This window comes from Stylophora pistillata, chromosome 1 (assembly GCF_964205215.1).
Source record: "Stylophora pistillata chromosome 1, jaStyPist1.2, whole genome shotgun sequence".
Classification (NCBI taxonomy): domain Eukaryota; kingdom Metazoa; phylum Cnidaria; class Anthozoa; order Scleractinia; family Pocilloporidae; genus Stylophora; species Stylophora pistillata.
In genome coordinates this window covers 31,400,715-31,421,083 of record NC_142519.1, presented here as the reverse complement: position 1 = coordinate 31,421,083, position 20,369 = coordinate 31,400,715, and the positions used below count along the sequence as shown (strand labels likewise).

The 20,369-nt window shown below is 37.0% G+C and overlaps 2 protein-coding genes across 3 annotated transcripts in view; one reads left to right on the top strand and one right to left on the bottom strand.

Moving 5' to 3' along the window:
- LOC111342850 (erythroid differentiation-related factor 1) overlaps positions 1-11,791 on the bottom strand; it is a 37,221-nt gene extending 25,430 nt beyond the window's left edge. Inside the window, exons 1-8 of one of the 2 annotated variants that reach the window (XM_088750775.1) lie at positions 11,597-11,791; positions 10,022-10,108; positions 9,264-9,358; positions 7,864-7,927; positions 7,431-7,462; positions 6,368-6,464; positions 4,582-4,650; positions 3,714-3,793 (exon numbers count right to left, since the gene is read on the bottom strand). In XM_088750775.1, the coding sequence (XP_088606901.1) occupies positions 3,714-3,793; positions 4,582-4,650; positions 6,368-6,464; positions 7,431-7,462; positions 7,864-7,927; positions 9,264-9,358; positions 10,022-10,108; positions 11,597-11,680 (608 nt within the window). In that variant the 5' untranslated portion in view covers positions 11,681-11,791. Of the gene's footprint in view, positions 1-2,834; positions 2,861-3,713; positions 3,794-4,581; positions 4,651-6,367; positions 6,465-7,430; positions 7,463-7,863; positions 7,928-9,263; positions 9,359-10,021; positions 10,109-11,596 lie in introns of those variants that run through there. The other variant, XM_088750779.1, reaches the window with a different exon arrangement.
- A 4,259-nt stretch (positions 11,792-16,050) lies between these two features.
- On the top strand, positions 16,051-18,054 carry LOC111342847 (uncharacterized). Its single transcript, XM_022949968.2, has 2 exons — positions 16,051-16,350; positions 16,539-18,054. The coding sequence occupies exons 1-2, from the start codon at positions 16,269-16,271 to the stop codon at positions 17,501-17,503; spliced, it is 1,047 nt and encodes a 348-aa protein (XP_022805703.2). The 5' UTR covers positions 16,051-16,268; the 3' UTR covers positions 17,504-18,054.
- Positions 18,055-20,369: the final 2,315 nt, after the last annotated feature.

Here is a 20,369-nt window from a genome sequence, read left to right as displayed (position 1 = left end):
CCGATCGGAGGAAGTTTGTTGGCTGATCGGGGAGTCAATGAGCTCTGATAAGAGCTCCCGATCGGAGGAAGTTGGTTGGCTGATCGGGGAGTCTATTATCTCTGATAAGAGCTCCCGATCGCAGGAAGTTTGTTGGCTGATCGGGGAGTCAGTGAGCTCCTATAACAGCTCCCGATCGCAGGATGTTTGTTGGCTGATCGGGGAGTCAGTGAGCTCCTATAACAGCTCCCGATCGCAGGATGTTTGTTGGCTGATCGGGGAGTCAGTGAGCTCCTATAACAGCTCCCGATCGCAGGATGTTTGTTGGCTGATCGGGGAGTCAGTGAGCTCTGATAACAGCTCCCGATCGCAGGAAGTTTGTTAGCAGATCATGGAGTCAATTAGCTCTGATAAGAGCTCCCGATCGAAGGATGTTTGTTGGTTGATCGGGGAGTCAATGACATCTGATAAGAGCTCCCGATCGCAGGAAGTTTGTTGGCTGATCGGGGAGTCAATGAGCTCTAATAAGAGCGCCCGATTGCTGGATGTTTGTTGGTCGAACGGGGAGTCAATGAGCTCTGATAAGAGTTCCCGATCGCTGGAAGTTTGTCGGCCGCTCGGGGAATCAATGAGCTCTGATAAGAGCTACCAATCGCAGGAAGTTAGTCGGTCGATCGGGGAGTGAACGAGCTCTGAAAAGAGCTACCGAGGTTTGTTGGCTGATCGGGGAATCAATCAGCTCTGATAAGAGCTCCCGATCGCAGGAAGTTTGTTGGTCGATCGGGGAATCAGTGAGCTCTGATAAGCTCCCGATGGCAAGATGTTCGTTGCTTGAAAAACGAAGGAGGTTTATCTGTCGATCAGAAAGATCATGAGAGCTTACGATCGCAGGATGTTTGTTGGTGGATCGGGGAGTAAAAGAGCTTTTAGGACAGCTCCCGAACGTAGGAAGTTTGTCAGTCGATGGGAAATCAACGAGCTGTGATAAGAGCTCCCGATCGCAAGAAGTTTGTAAGTCGATCGGGGAATCAATTAGCTCTGATAAGAGCTCCCGATCGCAGGAAGTTTGTTGGTCGACCGGGGAGTCAATGAACTCTGATAAAAGCTCCCGATCGGAGTAAGTTTGTTGGCTGATCGGGGAATCACTGAGCTCTGATAACAGTTCCCGATCGCAGGAAGTTTGTTGGCTGATCGGGGAGTCAATGAGCTCCGATAAGAGCTCCCGATTGCTGGATGTTTGTTGGTCGAACAAGGAGTCAAAGAGCTCTGATACGAGCTCCCGATCGCTGGATGTTTTTCGGCCCATCGGGGAGTCAATGAGCTCTGATAAGAGCTCCCGATCGCAGGAAATTTGTTGGCTGATCGGGGAATCAATGAGCTCTGATAAGAGCTCCCGAGCAAAGGAAGTTTGTTGGCTGACAGGGGAGTCAATGAGCCATGATAAGAGCTCCCGCTCAAAGGAAGTTTGTTGGTCCATTGGGGAGTCAATGAGCTCTGATAAGAACTCCTGATTGCAGGAAGCTTGCAAGTCCATCGGGGAATCAATGAGCTATGATAAGAGTTCCGATCGCAGGATGTTTGTTGGTCGATTGGGAGATCAATGAGCTCTAAGAGGAGCTCCCGACCGCAGGAGGTTTGTTGGTAAGTCAGGGTGTCAATGAGCTCTGATAAGAGCTCCCGATTACAGGAAAACTGTCGGTCAGTCGAGGAGTCAATGGGCTCTAATAACAGCTTTCAATCGCAGGAAGTTTGTTGGTTGATCAGGGAATCAATGAGCTCTGATAAGAGCTCCCGATTACAGGAAGTTTGTTGATCGATCGGGAATAAGCTCTGATAAGGTTCCGAAGTGAGGCAAAGGAGATGCTCTGCTACAGCTTGGACAAGAGCTTTGCAAGCTTCTTTCACATTTTTGTCACATGGCTGTTGTATTTTTCAAGGCAACAACCTCTGCAGGTTATTCTTTTTAGTACAAATCAAGGAAATTAGCGACAAAACATCACCAAGTAACCCAAAACGGTAACGATCGTTCTCTTTTATAAAAAATCAAAAAGAAATATTTTGAATTACATTTTGTACTATATTTCACAAAAACCATGTTTATCTTGGTTTTCTAAGCAACCACTGCCATGGCGACGGTTTAACCAACTGCAAATAACCTACATTAAGGAACTGCAAAAGTTACTCCCTTCCCAAATAAAATTTGTAATATTTGGTTGAGCAGTTTTGGAAGATAATGCTAGACACGTTCCTGAACCCACAAATATCACTGCTTCCAAAAAAAAAAAACCCACCTCCCTTAAAAAAAATCAGTGTGTAACAAGTCGCTGATCCCACAATTAGTAATTATGACTGACATATCGATGATCTGTGCACATCAGCCAACCATAATCCAGCGTGAAACCTTTAGGGTAGTGGTAGTGGGGGTGCTATACGTAGTGCCTTTTTATGGCCTCTTTAATTCACAACTTAGCTCAAATAAGCAAACAGGTAATGAAAATACTCAAACTTATCAGGTAGAAGTTGTTACATGTGAACGTTAACTATCAGATCTAGGGAATTAAAGGGTTAACAATGCATAGTATTGGTCCTTTTGATTACTCTTACAAAATTCCCACACTTAACTCACAAATTGTAGAAAAACTTATTTCAGTTTTTGAACTTGTTAAGTTTGAAAAAACATTTTATGAGTAGCAACTGTGCTGCACAGGAGTCAACACAGAGGTCATGGATCCATGAATACCATCACCAATACAGCCAACAAGGTTCTACACTATGCCATATCTTACACAGAGGTCATGGATCCATGAATACCATCACCAATACAGAACAAGGTTCTACACTATGCCATATCTTACACAGAGGTCATGGATCCATGAATACCGTCACCAATACAGAACAAGGTTCTACACTATGCCATATCTTACACAGAGGTCATGGATCCATGAATACCGTCACCAATACAGAACAAGGTTCTACACTATGCCATATCTTACACTTGCTGATCACCTGACAAATCAATTAAAAAACAAACAGTATCTCCCCTAGCCTGCAAGCAGGCCTTCATTATCAGCACTGCAAGACTCGCATTTTCTGCCCGTGGGAAGATTTAAGAGAACTCATTGAAAATTTTGCTTGGGGTCACATTGCTAAATGTCTCACATACCACAAGTAAAGAAATTTTTGTGCTGAAACACTAATAATGATGGCCTGCTTGCAGGCTTTTTTTCCACAGTCCAGTCTAATTAAAGGAGCTATCACATGACAGAAAAAACTCTTCACTAATACTCAACTGAGATTTAAATAAATAGACAAAAACAAATCTCTTCTTTGCTGTTTCATTAATACTTCATGAAACACTGAAGGTAAAAATTTTCCTTTCAAAAATCATCTGCATCAGCTGAAGAGGTCCCTCAAGTTTCAAAATGTAAGCACTGCTCCCATTTGTTTCCATTTCAAATGGTAAAAGTATATTTTTAAAATAAATAAATCAAACAAACATAGAACATATTTATCCCAACAAAGGAATTTTTTTTGCCACTAATCAAGGAAATCCAATTTAAACCAATCTTTAATTTCAAAATTCTCCAAGGAACCATTCTCCTGCATTTCTCTACATAGAAAATATAGCAGTTCCTCTAACTTGTGATTGAAAACCCTTTTCAGGTTGGTTGTTCAAAAATATTTCCATACACTTCATATTTTAAGGGAAATGCTTTAAAGGATATGGACTGTACCTGTAATGAAGGAACTTTGAAAATATGTGTCTAAGTTTTGCCTGATCCTTCTTCTTCTTCTTGCGTTCAAAGCTAGCATCCTATAAATGCAGTATGTTACATGGTATTGTATGACTGTTTAAGTTAATACAAGTAATTAGTATAATTTCAGAGCTGAGCAAAGAGTTTCCAGCAATATGATTGGTCGAGCAGTTCCTTATATGACACTATATAAAGTGCTCTACGCGGTTTATATATAAAATGTTAAAATAAAATGTTAATAAAAGTTATGATTTTAGAAATTTCTCTGTTGTTCAGCTCTGAAATTATACTAAAACAATTATTCGCCTCAGGTTCGGTGAATATTGTTGAATAATCCCCTCAACTTCATCTAGGGAATTATTCGACGATATTCACCTCGCCTTCAGCGAATAATTGTTACATTGAAATGTTAATTAATTAGATACATATATCAATATCTTATCAATCCAAGAACCTAGTTTTAGGAAACATTCTAAAATTGATAAAAAGTTGATATTACTACCAAATACTCCTATCCTGATTTTATGCAAATGCACACAGACATATTTCCAGGTAAATCAAATTTCTCTCTCTACAAAGATAATCATGCCCTCTGAGTTGACAAATACCAAATAAAAAAACAATTATCTGTAGCTGATGCAATAAAAAAACTACTCTTCATTGCAAAAATTGTCGCAGTAAGAAGGACCTTGAAACTTAGGTGTAACTTGATCAATTGCAAAATTGGAATCTTGGTAACCAAAATCATTTTTAACCATCATAGATTTTACATTCACATTATACTTTATCCTGACATTGTTCTCCCTGAATCCTCTTAAAATATGCCAAATTTACTCTGACAACATACCTTTGGAATTCCAGTTTGTTCACAGTAGAAATCATAAAGCCACCTACGAAAAATAGTGTCACTGTGTCCCTAAAAGAAGAAGTGTCATTGTGTCACATTAATTGATCAATAACTTATCATTTCATACTTAGGTAAACCTGTGTTATTCCCAAGGTGCTGTACTGCTTAAAAAAAATGTTACGCTAATTTATCTCTCATTCCCTTGAACTCTGACTAATGATCACCATGTAACTTCTCCCCATAATATTGATAAATTATCCAGTAAAAAGGTAACAAGAACATTCAAACTTATCAGGCAGAAGTTATGCGTACCTTGATCTAACACCAAATTCTCCTTAAAAAAAGGTTGTGCTTGTGTATCAAAAAAATGAAAATAGCTTCAAAAAAGGTAACTGGGACTTGCCCTTAAAGACCACTCAGTACATGACAAATGAAAATAACTTCAAATAGGAAACTAAGACTTGCTCTTAAAGACCATTTACATAACAAATGAGAATAACTTCAAAAAGGGAACTGGGACTCACCCTTAAAGACCATATACATAGCAGATGGAAATAACTTCAAAAAGAGAACTGGGACTTGCACTAACAGACCATATACATAACAAATGTAGATATAACCTCACCCATCCAATTTGTTAAAAATTTGACCCACCTAGATTAGCTTAGCTACCTGCGGGCATGTTACTGTACTTTTATCCCAAAACACAATAAAATGTATGTATGTATGTATGTATGTATGTATGTATGTATGTATGTATGTGTGTGTGCGTGTGTGTGTGTGTGTGTGTGTGTGTGTGTGTGTATGTAGGTATGTTGTATGTAGGTAGGTAGGTAGGTAGGTAGGTAGGTAGGTAGGTATGTATGTAGGTAGGTAGGTAGGTAGGTAGGTATGTATGTAGGTAGGTAGGTAGGTAGGTATGTATGTATGTAGGTAGGTAGGTAGGTATGTATGTATGTAGGTAGGTAGGTAGGTATGTATGTGTGTATGTAGGTAGGTAGGTAGGTAGGTAGGTAGGTAGGTATGTATGTATGTAGGTATGTATGTATGTATGTAGGTAGGTAGGTAGGTATGTAGGTAGGTAGGTAGGTAGGTATGTATGTATGTATATATGTACATGTATGTATGTAAAAAAAAAAAACTAATGTGTCTAAGGTAAAAGAATAAGTCATGTTCAGAATCTGATTATGAGTCAGGGTATGATTAGAAAACTGGAATAAAGAAAGGTATGATCTTTAGAAAAATCAGGCATCAAATAACCACAACTAAAAAAATAATTGAGGCATATTTCATTTCAGGTTCATGCTACATCTGAAAGAGTTATGAATATTTCTATAGTTCATGAGTTCATGAGTTCATTTCATTGGTAAAATGTTCCTGGATATTAGTTTTACATCGATCCCTAGCAGAAAAGGCCAATTCCCTTATGATATAAGAATTGGAACTGACAGAAGTTTAATTATAAAGTTGCCTAGATTCCTAATATGGATTCCCATTAACCCTTCAATTCCCATAACTGACTAAGACAGAAGTTTTCGCTCCTTATCAGGAAGACAAGAGATGAGAATAAAGAAAAATATCGATAAGGCCTTGGCTAATTATTAGTTGATCCAATACCAAATTCTCTGAACTTATATGATGAGAATTGTATAGCAGAAAGTAAGAAGAATTACAGGATTGGTACTGATGAGATTATGGGAGTGAAAGGGTTAAGTATCCTCAAAGATTTTAGCCGGATTCTGAAGAAACATTCACAGAAGCTACTCAGTATGGAGAATGAACCAACCTCAGAAGCAAATGAAATCAGTGATGGCACATCAAGGTAATCCAACAGGAGGGTTGGTCCTACTCTATGGACTGCTAAGCTTACTTCAGCTTTGGCACTAAATGGAGAAGGAAAATAATTGAAAATTGTAAAAAACACTTTTAGTACACAGAAGTCTGTTTCAATTCTGGCAGGATCAATTCCACAGTTGGCTGGTGCATGTAACAGCAATCACCATCAAGATAATCAAATTTATAAGGGTGTTGTTTGGGAATGGTTTTCGTTCTTGTTTAAGACTGTTAAACTTACTGTCCAATTACTTCTTCATTAGCACTAAACTCATTCCCCTCGTTTAGGAAATCAAAATAATATTGTTACTCAAGACATTCTTAAAAACACAGCAAATGAATGGAATGAAAATATTGACCTTTCATGTTTGGCTGAATCCAGCTGGTATCAACTGAATGATAAATAAACATTACAAATGCACATGATCAGGGTTGTAGCGATAAAATTACTCTGCCGGCTGAAAGTTCAAGTGAAGCTGCTCAAAGATGGCGAACAATTGTAAGTGTGTAACATTGGAAGTGCCTGTTGTGCTTTACCAAGCATTCACCAGCCAAAAATCCAGCCAGCAATTGCTGCTTTTTCATCTAGTGAATTTTGCTGGCAGCTGGCACTTGTAGCTACAACCCTGCATGGTTGGCCTGACTGATTAAACATTAATTTCTTATAGCCAAATCAAGTGTCAATATGATGGGGTCTTAATTGCACCAATAAAATCATACGTATGATGCATGATCCTCGCAGTAGAGAGTGCTATTTATGCAATAGCGAAAATCAGACCTGAAAAAAATCAGGCCTGTACGGGATTCGAACCACTGACCTCTGCGATACAAGTGCAGCGCAGAGGTCAGTGGTTTGAATCCTGTACAGGCCTGATTTCTTTCAGGTCTGATTTTCGCTATTGCATAAATAGCGCTCTCTACTGCGAGGATCATGCATCATACGTATCTACAACCGCAGTTCAAAATATATGAACTTCATATATTCATTGTATCTAATAAAATCAAAATTAACATACCTGTATGGTATTTTAAGTAATTTCTTGATGTTCTATGATGATAAGAGCAAAAGGAAAAAATATAGAGAAGAATCAAAGATATGCATACACTAAAACAAAGTGTAAATCACCAAGTTTGACAGCCATTATATGCAGGCTCTTTTGTGTACATACATCTATGATCATGGAGTAGTGATGTCAAAAGGAGTAGGAATTAGTAGTGATATTATTAATAATTATTAATAATGTGGCAAACAAGGCCACTGGGTATAAAAGTAGGAAACCAGACAGAGAGCAGATGAGGGGAAGGAAACCAGCATAGCAATCACACATCACAAAAATAATCCTGCTCTTAGAGAAACTAGATTAGTGTTTGACCCTACAATAAATCAACACCAAGGACGTTGCCATTGAACTAACAAGTTGCAAACTTAACAAAATAAGAAAAATTTACCTCAGCATCAGATATCACATCAACATCTCCAATAGTATCAACAAAGCTGTGTGCCATGCCAAAACTGTGATTTAAGATAAACATTTTAATCATTTTGGGTAAACCTTAATAACATCACAGCTTTTTTTAATTCCCTTTTACCAATACAAACTGCATTCCTAAATAAATAATGTACAATATATCAAACAATGTTTCCCAGTAAAAATGAAATACGATAATAAAGAAAAATCAAATGTTAAGACAGAGGATAAAGCAATAAATGAAACCAAAAGAAAAACTCTTTGCCATGGACCAACTTATGAGTACTTTTTGTAGTTAGTAGGCTCTAAAGGAAAGAACACCATTTCATAGTGCAAGTACATGCCTGTCTGTGAGTGCTTTGACAGTGACTTGCCAGTACCTGGAACTTTCTGTCTTTGCAACATTGTGTGACAAGAAGTTTTCTGCATCTTTACTTGTAAATGAGATGCTGACCCTTAGCATCGACACTAAATTCTATGATCAGGGCTCAACACTAACGGTACCCACAGACTTTGTCTAGTAGAAATTCAGTTTGGCTGGTGGTTTTCAATTTCCACGGCCAGTTTGGCCAGTAAACAAACTGAAATTGTTGTAACATCCAAGTTGTGACTGGCAACTTGGCTAGTAAGTTGAAAAGTTAGTGTCGAGCCCTAATAATGAAAGCTATTAGCAAAATTCTCAAACAGCACACTGTTACACACTTCAGCAAGTTAATAATAAAAATAACAATACTTGACATTTATAGATTGCCCTTTCCCATGGGTCCAAATGTGCTATTTACAAAGTCACAATTCAAAATAGTTTAAAATAATTAAAATTAGTCAGTTAAGATTATAAAACACGCTACAAGTTAAGGGTCATTTTTTTATGAAAAAGTATACATGTTTATAAGGCTAGTTTGTTTCTCAATTCATATTGATCATAGTTTTGATTATTTGGTAACAGGACTTTGTGTCGATCATCTAATTCTGCCTGTAATTAATCTCTTGCTCCCCACTCATTTGATTTTGTTAATCAATCACTTGAGTGATCACATACTGAATTGGACTCTAACCAATCGTATTAACATTACCTATCATCTGTGTCATAATGGCAACTGACTAGAAGCTCTTGACAACCTTCACCTACAAAGCTATTTTGTTTCAGCATGTTATGAGGTTTACATCTCCACATTTCACCTCCACTTTTTCAAATACACTTTCAAAGATGTTCCACATTAATTATTCAAAACAAGACATGCACAAGGACATCAGAAAGTTATAGGTTAAGTATATTTTATTAACTAAGTATCATGATGCATTGAAGTGCAATGACAACATTTGTACCTAATTTTAAATACAACTGAATGTAATTAGCTTCCTCTTGAAAGATTTGATTACCTTGTAAACTCAACAGGGTCCCTTTTGAGAAAACTGAGATCAGAAAATCTTCCATCTCGCAGCCAGTTTGAAGGGGCAACATTGAGGTTTGTGTCCTAACAGTAAAAAAAAAAGGCTGCAATCAGTTACTGTGAAAGTTTCTTCAGTGATAATACACCGTCCATCCTCATCAAGTGTGATGAGTACTCCAAAGCTGTGCTCTAGGAAAAATTGAAGGGAGCCCATTGCTCTGAAACTGTGAAATCCAGGGTGCCCAGCATATGCTCTTTATGAAAAAAACTAAGATTCCTGAGTCGTTCAAGAGCAAAAGTAAGGTGCCAGGGGCCACCAGGCGCTGCTAGAGCACAGCCCTAGTACTCTGAAACTGTTGATCTGTTGTGTTTGTCTGGGTGAGGCTCATTCTAAAAAGGATTGTCCTCTAAATGTAATTAAAAATTTAACCCTTTAACTCCCATAAGTAATTAAAATGTAACTTCTTGCTGTAATATCCATAAATTATCCAGCAAACGATGAGAATACTCAAGCTTATCAAGTAGAAGTTGTTACCTTGATCTAACACCAAATTCTCATAATTAATTAACAGAGAAATGCTAGAGAGGAGAAATTCAGATCAGATCTTGGGACAAAGATATTTGCTGCAAATTGAGGCACTTCTTTGGTAGAGTGACAAGGGTAGCCTGAACATTACATGCTATGATTCACTAATTAAAATATAAAAAAAATTCACTGTTACTGATTCTAAACAATATTTTTCTCACCTGTTGCAATTTGTTATAATAGGGCAAGCCTCCTTGAGCAGAGTACTTCACAATTGCTGTTGAGCTGACCTCTCCTATGGCTGATTTCTAGGCATAAAAAAAAATTCAAAAAAAAAAAAATCCAAATAGCTAATTAAAATTGTTTCATCCCAGCCCTTTCGCATTTTCGCTAAAAAATTCCCATTTTAAGAAATTACAGACTGAAACAATGCATGCACATGCTAGTTTGGAGAACTTGGTAATAGTCAACTAATAATCCCCTAATTACTATTTTTCTTTATTCTCATCACTTGTCTGTTTGATCTTGTGATGGTATTGTACAAAAGAATTCTGTCTTACATAGGTAGTCAATCATGGGAATTAGTTGTAGGGTTAAAGATTTCTGTAAGTTTATTGTCAAATCCAGTTTCAGTTGTTCAAAAAATTTCCTGTTTCATGTCTTTTGCCATAGTTTTCATTTCTGATTGAATTCCCAAGGTTTTTTTTTTCTGATTTGCAATATATAGTGCTGTTTGCCTCCCATCTAATTTTGGGAAAGTAGATTGACTCTCTATGTACTTCCTGTTATTGGCCAGTAACTTTGTAGCAAATTTCTCTGGTCTGGTGACAAAACTTAAACCAAATACATGATCTTTAAAACTTTTTGATAAACTTGAGCACATCATATATATATTTTAGTCATTTCTTGGCTCCATATCAACAATTTTGACAACAAAAATGCCATGGTAAAACAATGAGCTAAATCTAGATAATGCAAGGCCTACTTTGAAAGATTTTTTCGAACATACACGCAACTTCTGGGTGGAGAACTAGACGCAAGAGGACCTCTTAAACTAAGTAACCGTTACTGTTAGTAATAGTATGCACGAAAAACTAAATGCAATTACAAGATGTAATTCCAAAATTCTAGAGATAGCTTTAATATTTATAATCCTCTTAATAAGTCCTCGCTATTTACATAGTAAGTACTAACTATGCTATTTAAACGGAATTACTTGTGCACGGCCATGTGGTGTAAATCTAGAAACAAGGCCAACTGAATGTTTGTTAACTGACAGTACAGTGCACAGGTTAACTCAGGACTTCAAAAGTAAACCAGACACAAGATTTTGCAACCTGTGTTACAAATTGACAAATTTCCCTTTCTTACACCTGAGAACTACGGATATCGTAGGTTCTTCGAGCTTCAATGTTGGTCGTAAATTTTAGGTGACGTAAGAACGAAAATAACGCACTACAGTGGAACCTCGATTTAACGAACCTCTATATAACGAACGATACTTCAGTTTCAGCCCGGCTAAAGTTACAGTAAAATGTATGCCACAGTGACCAACACAAAAGCTACGGCTACTTTGGTCACTGTGCACACATATACAAATAAAACTTGCATGATATCTACTTCTCATTATCTTCTTCACCTAGTTATATAAGTCATCTTATACTGTATCAATTTGAATAGTGCGAAATAAACTTGGAAACTTGGAACCACGATATAACGAACTTTCGATGTAACGAACCAAATTTCCCAAGTCCCTTGTCACTTAGTTAAATCGAGGTTCCACTGCATAAACCTACCGACTTATTCCCTTCCGGAGATTGCAGTTCGGTCAAGACACTCTTTTCTGGTATTATAACTTTATCTGACTTATTCCCGTCCATTTCATTTTCCCTTCGAATCTCCCACAGCTTTTCCTTGCAAGATGAAAAGTCGTCTTTCCAAGAAGAAGTAAACAACCGCCATGATGGATTTTATTCTTCAAAAAACTGGCGTCTAATCAACAACACGTTATAATTCAGTAGTAGGAGGACTGGAAACTGGTCGAAAATGAAAAGCGCGCATTGGCTGAAATTCAAAGTAAAAAGTGCTTTCGATATTCCACAATTTGTCCTAAATTTTTCCATCTTTTCACTTCTAGAATCCCCGGGGAAATTGTTCTCTTTTCAATTCTCTCGAGAGCGAACTCCTCGAGAGCGAACTTACTCGAGTAAGCGAGGAATGAAAATAAAAGGTAAAATTAAAGGGACGCGATTCATGAGAATTTGCCTTAGTTTGGAGTTGTATTTTACATTTTTAAGGAAAACGGTTGGAAAAAAGATATGAAAATTTCGTCGTGGTTGCACTTAAAGCTCGCCTTGTTAAACTCTTTTTCTCGAGTTTGTCATGTTAGACTCGGATGTCTATGGATTTTATTCCGTGACTGTAAAACTTAAAAATTCGCCACCCACCTCACAGCATTTTAGTTTCACTAATAACTTTTAAAATTGCGAAGTAATAGAACCCGAATCGACTTCACTCACGGTCATTACCATCAGAAAGATTCTATTTATTATCATCATCTTTATTTTATAAGTACGAGGGAAATTTCTGCTCTAGGGTTTATAATATCAATCTGTTAGAGTTAGACTTGCCTCATTTATCGCATGTTCTGTTTCGCTGGAGTATGAAACATAAGAAAGTCTGGCTTTCGTTTACGAGCTTTTGACAAAAAAAATCGCAAATAATGTGAGAATCCGAAGGCATTTGTCATACTGCCAAACCATCATGTTTATATGGGACATCTATTGAAACACTAGCCTGCAGATAACTTCTCCGAAATTTTACTGTCATATTATCACATAACACAAGTGTTCTATAATAGATGAAACTGATGCTTTCTTTAATTTAGGTTGTGGGTGAACTTGGCAAAAGTTCCGAGTTTCATGAGATAAATATTGACCAAGATAGTAGCAAACAGTAATGCCCACCTACGCCTAGAAAAAAAAAAAGAAAAATTAATGTACACCAATGAATTAATTTTTATTTTAGAAACTAATTTGTAAATCTCCTTGTGCTCCGAGAATCTTGAAATAGATTAATCATCAAAAGTGGAATAGACAAGCGACAAGCATCATTTAACTAATTTTGTGGTAAAATTTAACTCTTCAGCCTAGATGCAAACTTTACTACGAATTTTTGTCTCCTAAAATTAAAAATAGGATTCGCATCATCGAAAGCTCTGAACTCGATGGAACTAATGTTAACTGTGTTTTGAACAAGAATAATTCATTATTCAAACAAGTTACGCAAAGTAAAACAGGTTCCTAAAATTAGTTTCCACGACAACGTTTATTAAAAATTGTGAGGAAAAGTATGCCTTTGGCTGTAAAAACCACAATCTGAGTAATGAATACTTCTTTCTATGTTTTAAAAACTGTCAACGAGCAAAGAAAGCTTAAAATTGAGGAATTCGAAAACACGCGCCGTGAGCTATTAAAATGCCATCCGCCTCTCTAAGAATACACACCATGTGTCTTCAAGAATATTTTGCTTTAAACGTGTAGTACGATTTACGGTCTCGTTTGTGGAGTTTTATTCGCTAGCTATGTGAAATCTGAATGCAATTCTGAGACTTTCCACTATCAACAAAGTAAACATATCGTATTTTCTTAAAATGGCTGTTTTTAAATCATCTGTCACAGGTATTATTACGACATATGCTTTTCCCTTCGTAAAAATTAAAATACCTTACAAAAATTCTCATACCCTCAGTTTTGCCTTCAACAAATGTTAACTGACTGATGAAGAAGCGTACTGTGTCCTTGAAAATTGAGGAAGAGTCATGATTTGTTCGCTTGCAAACCGGAAAATTATTATTCCAACAAAACACAAGTTTGACCGGCACAGACCAAGGCTTGTTCCAGTATTGCTGGGGAATATTTCCTCAATTTTCCTGAATCGTCGACGAAAATTTCAAGCTTATTTTGATTTTAGTTCTCAATCTCCACAGGAAATCTCGCAGAAACATTTTCTTCAAAGTGAGAAAGCTCGACGGAAGTCACGATGAAAAGGCCAACAGTTAAAATTTGCTAAATTTTTGTTGTTGGTAATATATGCCAAGATGTCAAAGACACCTGTTCATGCCCAAGTTGTAGCTTAGACGGACAGAAATTGTGTTTTTCAGATAAGATTTTAAACTTGTCATGTTTGGTATTGGTCAAAATAATTTTCAGAAAAAAACAGTGGAAATATACTGAGACTACGAGATAAGCGTTTGTTTTTGTGTTTGCAATATTTTCCTGTCGTGCATCAACAGATTTAGTTTCAGAAGATAACCATGAATATCAAGTGATATCTGAATGAAAGAGATATGGTGACAGACGTCTGAATACTTAACACGTCTTAATTAACAAGCCTTTGAAATGATTTCCTATTCAAACATTTTACGGTGTACATGATTTACAGTCCAGCGCGAAAATGATGAAGCTTCAAGAAGTGGTATTGGTAATCATTATTTCGTGTGTTGTCTTTCAATTACTGGGTCATTCGTCAACGTTTTTATTACGGACTAGCTACAGCGGGGATATTGAATTTAACGGGGAAACTAAACGGAATACGAAATATTGTTTGAATTAACTCAACTTTGTCAAACACGCCCCGAAAAGGCAATTTTTTTTTGGTCTTTGCTGAATTAAATTCACGGTTTTTGTTAAATAACAACAGAACTCGATCAGACAAAATCGGCGAGAGTTTTAAATATTGTGGGCGATGATAAATGTACTGAGCCCAAAGAATTTTAATTCCTCAAGATTCAAGACAAATTTTAAAATTTAATTAATCCTATAAATGAGTTTGCATTCACAAGGCGTTAGATTTCCAGTTTTAAATCGCGGAAATTGTATTAGCACGTAAGTAGGTCCTCTCGATTATGGAATAAAAAATCTTATTTGTACTTTTTGTCTTGTTTGGAAATGCATTTTCTTATCAATATGGATCTAACATATCCTTTTCGTTTTGAAATCTGATATTTTTCTTTTACTGCCAATAAATGTTTCCCCCCAAAGTACACATATGATACTTTAAAACTGAATATCGAAATCTTGTGTTCTGTTGATAATTTAAGACAGAATTTTATAAAGTCAACAATTTTTCTAGTTTCAACTATCCGCAACGTTCGATATTCACCGCTGGATTCCAACTCAAATGAACTACTAAGTTTAAATGTACTGCATAAAAGTACCTTTTAATGAAAGTTCGCAGTTTTGCTTCGAAAAGATAGAAATAGGAGAACGAGTCAGCAAAGTTCAAAAGTGAATGTTTACTTTGAAAATATGAAAGTACTGTAGGTTCTTCTGTATTATTACCTCACGCAGTTCAGTTCAGTTAGTTAGCGGGAATAATAGCACAGCGGGAATTTCACCGCTAACAATGTTAGATTTGCACCACATAAATCGCCTTTGTCTTTGAAGCATGGAGAAACGAAAACAATGATGGAAGGGTTATTGAGTATTTGGAGACAAACTGGCGACGGACCATTATGCGAAAAATAAACAAATGTTCAATCGATATCATGGGTCGTATATGGTGCTCATTAAACGGATTGTAGACATGCTTCACAAAAACATCTTGCTTTTCACAGGAAAACCACTCTCCCAAGAAGCCGGACTAACGAAGAAAAGTGGTCGAAGATAGATTAGGAATATCATCCTCCACGATGGGAAATGGTCAGATAAATCTGCTGACGCGAAAGCGGCTCGTAAATGCCATTGAAATGACGAGAAAAGATTTCCACACAAAAGGCCACTAACAGCGAACTGTAATAAAGTTAGGTAGAGCTATTATGCCGGTCCGTCCAATAGGCGGGCCCAATGCTTTTAAGGGCACTTATAACACCCTAGCGAGAGAGAAATAAATATTTCCAAGAGAAAATGCTTTAGTATTTGCATTTTTATTGCGACTCAATAGGTGCTGTGATCGTCTTTTCCGAAACTAGTAAAGACCGAGTGGTTCTTCCTATGAAAAATGTGGGCAATCGGCATATTTCTCTGAGCTGTTTTGGCGCGTGAAAATACGATCTATTATGCGCAAGGAGAATTTGTTTGCGGATTTACCGATAAGAGCCTAAAAATTAAAGCCCACAAGTAGCAGGTGTTGCACAGTTATTTTCATATGTGCAGTTTATAAATTATTCAATATGTTTGCAGGTTTCCAGACCTGACGATTTTTGATTGGTTGGAAACCGCATCATCCGAGCTCAAAACAATGCCAGATCTATCTTCAGTCCCCATGACATGGAGTTGTTAAAAGATTACGCGCTCACAAAGTTGCTATAAAATGAAAGAATACAAAGGCAACTCATTCAGTCATACACAGTGCAGCTTGGCTGAAGGTCGGCGCTTAAATCGTGGGAAAGTTTCTTGCTTAGGAAAACCTTGTTGGTTAGTGTCGTAACTTTGACAGATAATACTTACACTACAAATTCTTGCTACGATGCCAAGAGCCTTTCTGCTAAAGAGAAATTTCGATGACGGCAATTATTTTGGCGAGGGAAAGCTTTCTTTCGTTCAATACGGTTAGTTTTTTTGTTTCCTTTTGAATCAAAATCTTTTACAACTATTTGTTAGAGTGCCTTAATTCGAAATGTCTCAAAATAGAAGCGTCTCTATGTAAACACGTCAGACAGCCACTTTCGTGTTGCAGCCGTGTGTTCATTTTAAGATTTGACTGAAGTATCATTTATGTTGTATTTTTAATTCACAGGGGAGGAGAAAGCCGCCAGTGAGGATTATTCAGATGTCAGGCGAAGCAAGAGGCCGGCAAAAATAAAGAAGGAAGAGGAAGTTGAATTTTTCGGTGCGTTTCAAAAGAAAAAGAAATCGTCTTACCCAGCCGATGTCCGAATTGATGGCCGAGTGAATGATATGGGAAAGATTCTGAGGTTTGCAAATGATTTCATTAATAATGGAAAGAAAATGTCGGGGCAAAATGCTCAAAAAAGCAGTCTTCAGGAAGTCTCTTTTTTCGACGGGCAAGGAATTTTTCGGGGAAATGAAGAAATGGAGAAGAAATCCAACGCATTTGTCAAACACTTCAACAAAGACATTGACTCGTCCTCGGGCGAAGCCAAGCGGGTGTCTGCTTCAGCGCTCAAGAAAGGTTCTAATGTGAATAAAGCAAATGAACTAAATGATACAGGCGCTAAGAGTCGCTCAGATAAGGTCGTCCACAAATGCAACCAGTGCGGCAAAATTTTTAAGACCAAATACACCTTGTCCATCCACTTAAAAATGCCAGATCACACTCAGAGTCGGCCATTTGTTTGCAACGTTTGCGGAAAAGGTTTCCGTCTGTCCAGCACCTTGTGCAGGCACAAGATTATTCACACAGAGAAAAAACCGCATAAATGCGACGAATGTGGAAAGAGTTTTAACCGTTCTTCCACGCTCAAGACTCATCTTCGAACACACAGCGACAAGAAAGCTTTCATCTGCGACATTTGTGGAAAAGGATTTCATCAGAAGGGAAATTTGCGAAACCATATAATGATTCACACGGGAGAGAAGCCATTTCGTTGCAACCAGTGTAATCGCGCTTTCAACAAGATGTCTAATCTAAAGTTTCATATGCATACCCATTCTGACAACTTGCCGTACCACTGTCGAACTTGTCGAAAGCGATTTTCAAAAAAGATTGATCTGAAAGAACACGTTGAAGAAGCTCACTGAGAAGATCTAAGAGAAGAAACCACAAGAACTTTCCCGAGACTGAAATAAACTTTATTGCACGCGATTCCCCCAAAGCTTAAATAAAATTTCATAGGTTTTAACTGATTGCTTTGTAATTTTCACTCGCGCGAGAAAGAACGTACGTAGCCATTTTTGAACACATTTTATCTTGAGAAAATTAAATGTTTGCACTTAATCCTAACAAGATCAGCAGTAATTAACGAAACTTGGAGAACGACAGGCTAGAAGTGAGTTTACCAACTCCACAATGCTGGTTTAAATTGCGAAAAATTCGCTTGTATAGAAATTCAAATCAATTGCTCAAAATTCATCCAAATTGCGTTCTTTATTGTCCTTTTTATACTTATTGAGCACGAAAGCGAAGATCTCGCGAAAAGGAATAATTCTACTCATGCGAAGAGTAGTAACTATAACCAGGCAATATAAGTGAAATTTTTAACAATATTTTCGCACCTAATTTTGTTAACACTATCAGTAATAGCATAATATGTACATCGAAGTCAAATAAATAAACGCATGTCAAAAAATTATCATTTGCCGCCTACAGGTATTTAAGCCTTGAAAATTAATATACATCTCACTTTTTTCCCTTCGTCTGGTTAAATCCCTATTTTAATTAGCTTCCTGTGTTTAACATTACTTCATCTTAAGACTCGATACTGCTAAACATCGCTGAGATAGTTTTCAGTTCTTCCTTTGTTTAATTCCGTTGAATAAACTCTGGCAGGTGAATTTCATGTTGGGAAGTAATTGAATGAGAGAAGGACCGGAAACTTGCTTTGAAAACCCTTTTCTTTCTCTATTGTTTGAAGTGTGCCTCTCTTGATTAACTGTTCAGAGTTTATTAGGGTCTCCACGCGACAAAAAATTGGACTCTGTGAGGGGTGAATTGATGGATAAAAGGACCCGCGCGTGCTATATAACTTCTCTTTTCATTGTAGTCAAAATGCCACCCGCCAAGAGCTTGTGTTGTATTATTTAGAGCGAGTGATTGTGTTGGAATACATTACAATAATTGGAACTTCCCAAAATTGTTATGGGTGGTACTAAAAGGATATCACATCACGGCAATTAAATTCCCCACGGGAAACTCATTTTGAATGCTTGGCGTCCTTTGGTAAGCCCATCCTTAACCAATGTCACCAAAAGCAAAGAAGCCACCGACACAAGGAGCTAAGTTTCAAGTTCACGGTTAGCTTTTTTTCTTAGAGAATAAATATGTGAGCATCTGTGACGGCTATCGAGTTGTCAAAGTAAGTCTGAAATTATCACATGGTCAATGAACGCGAGGAGTTGAAATAGAACTTTGGGAGCAGAGGGCAAGTTTTTTAATATCAGATTTACTGCGTTTTGTATCAATACCGAATTTCGCTCTTTCCCTTCAAACCTCAGGGTCAAACTACAAAAAACAACACTCTTTTACTGTTGGGAATACATGTGAATTCATAGCAAATATTGATTCAAAATTTGACAGTTCGTAAACACTGAACGAGTTAACCTTAAATTGACTTAAATTCTACGAGATATAATTGAAACTTTAGTGGTCAATCGGTGTACGTGTTTGAAAGTATGTAAAGACAAGAAGAGACGAAGAAGTCCTCTCTCTTGCAAATGCTAATTCGATCGGCTGTTCCAATTTTTACTCAATTTTATTACCTGTAAATTCTAATCTTTGGTATTTTTTCGTATGTTCCGTTGAAAAATCGAACCAAAATTACGAGCAATCAAGATAAAGGTTTAAGCGACTTAATTTAATTTTCTTTCCTCCTCATTAAAATTTTAAGAGGCTGATTGCACAATCTTAGATATCTTAGGATAGTAGGCGGTTTACGGGAAAAGGAACTAATTTTTAGCGCATTTATTTTTTAAAACTTCCTTTTCAGTGACAAAAAAGGAATGTACAGAAGTTAAGAATTTAATCAATAAGCGAGAGATTTGGACACAGAAAGTATCATTCAAACACAAAGATAAGTTCTAACCATTAGCGACTCTGTATGAGTTTAAGTGTGTATGAATATATCACTTTGTTTCAAAAAAGGAATCTTACGTGAGAAGTGAAAAGCTTTGTTTTTCTAGAATGCCGCAAGGAAAGGGGACTTCTTTAAAAGCTTTTTCATTTTATGCCATATAGATAAATTTGAATTGGAAACCGGCTATTAACTTGAAGATCCTTATGCGCTGTAAAGAACAGTTGGTGGCTCTCGATCAAGCTTGGGTTGATCAATTGAATTGAAAATTGAATCAGCACAATTATAAAAGAACAACAAGCGCGTCTGGTAGCAATACAAGTTTTGTTTTTGCTAATTTATGAGTTGTGCTTGTGATAATTGTGTGAATTCTGACTGTTCATGGTCTCCTGCTGTTAGGATAATAAGAGTTGTAAAGCGTCCCGCCAACACGAGCGTGTGTCGCTCACCTTGAATTAACTCGCTGGATCTAGAATTGATTTTTTTGTCCCATTCTTTAAAATATACTTTACATATTCTCTTTGAACTGACGATTTAGTTAAGCGTAAATAACATTATGCCGTTAAGTATTTTTCTTTTCTTTGGCACGAAATTGAGAACACGGAGCATGCTCACTAAAGAAATCAGCCTCGCCGATCTAATGATTCTCGGGCTTGAAAAGAAGAAAAAAAATTGAGTTCTGCTCTGTGTTTTGAAGATTTCACAATAGTCTGATTACTCTAATTTTTTTTACAACAAACATTGCTCACTGTACACGGCAGGAAACCATGAGATGTTGCGAAACTTTGAAACAAAAGGGCGTCCAGTTGTTTTTTGTCGCTCATGAAATAAATTCAGGTCAAAAGGAAAAAAGTATTTTGAAACCCAACTATTCTCCT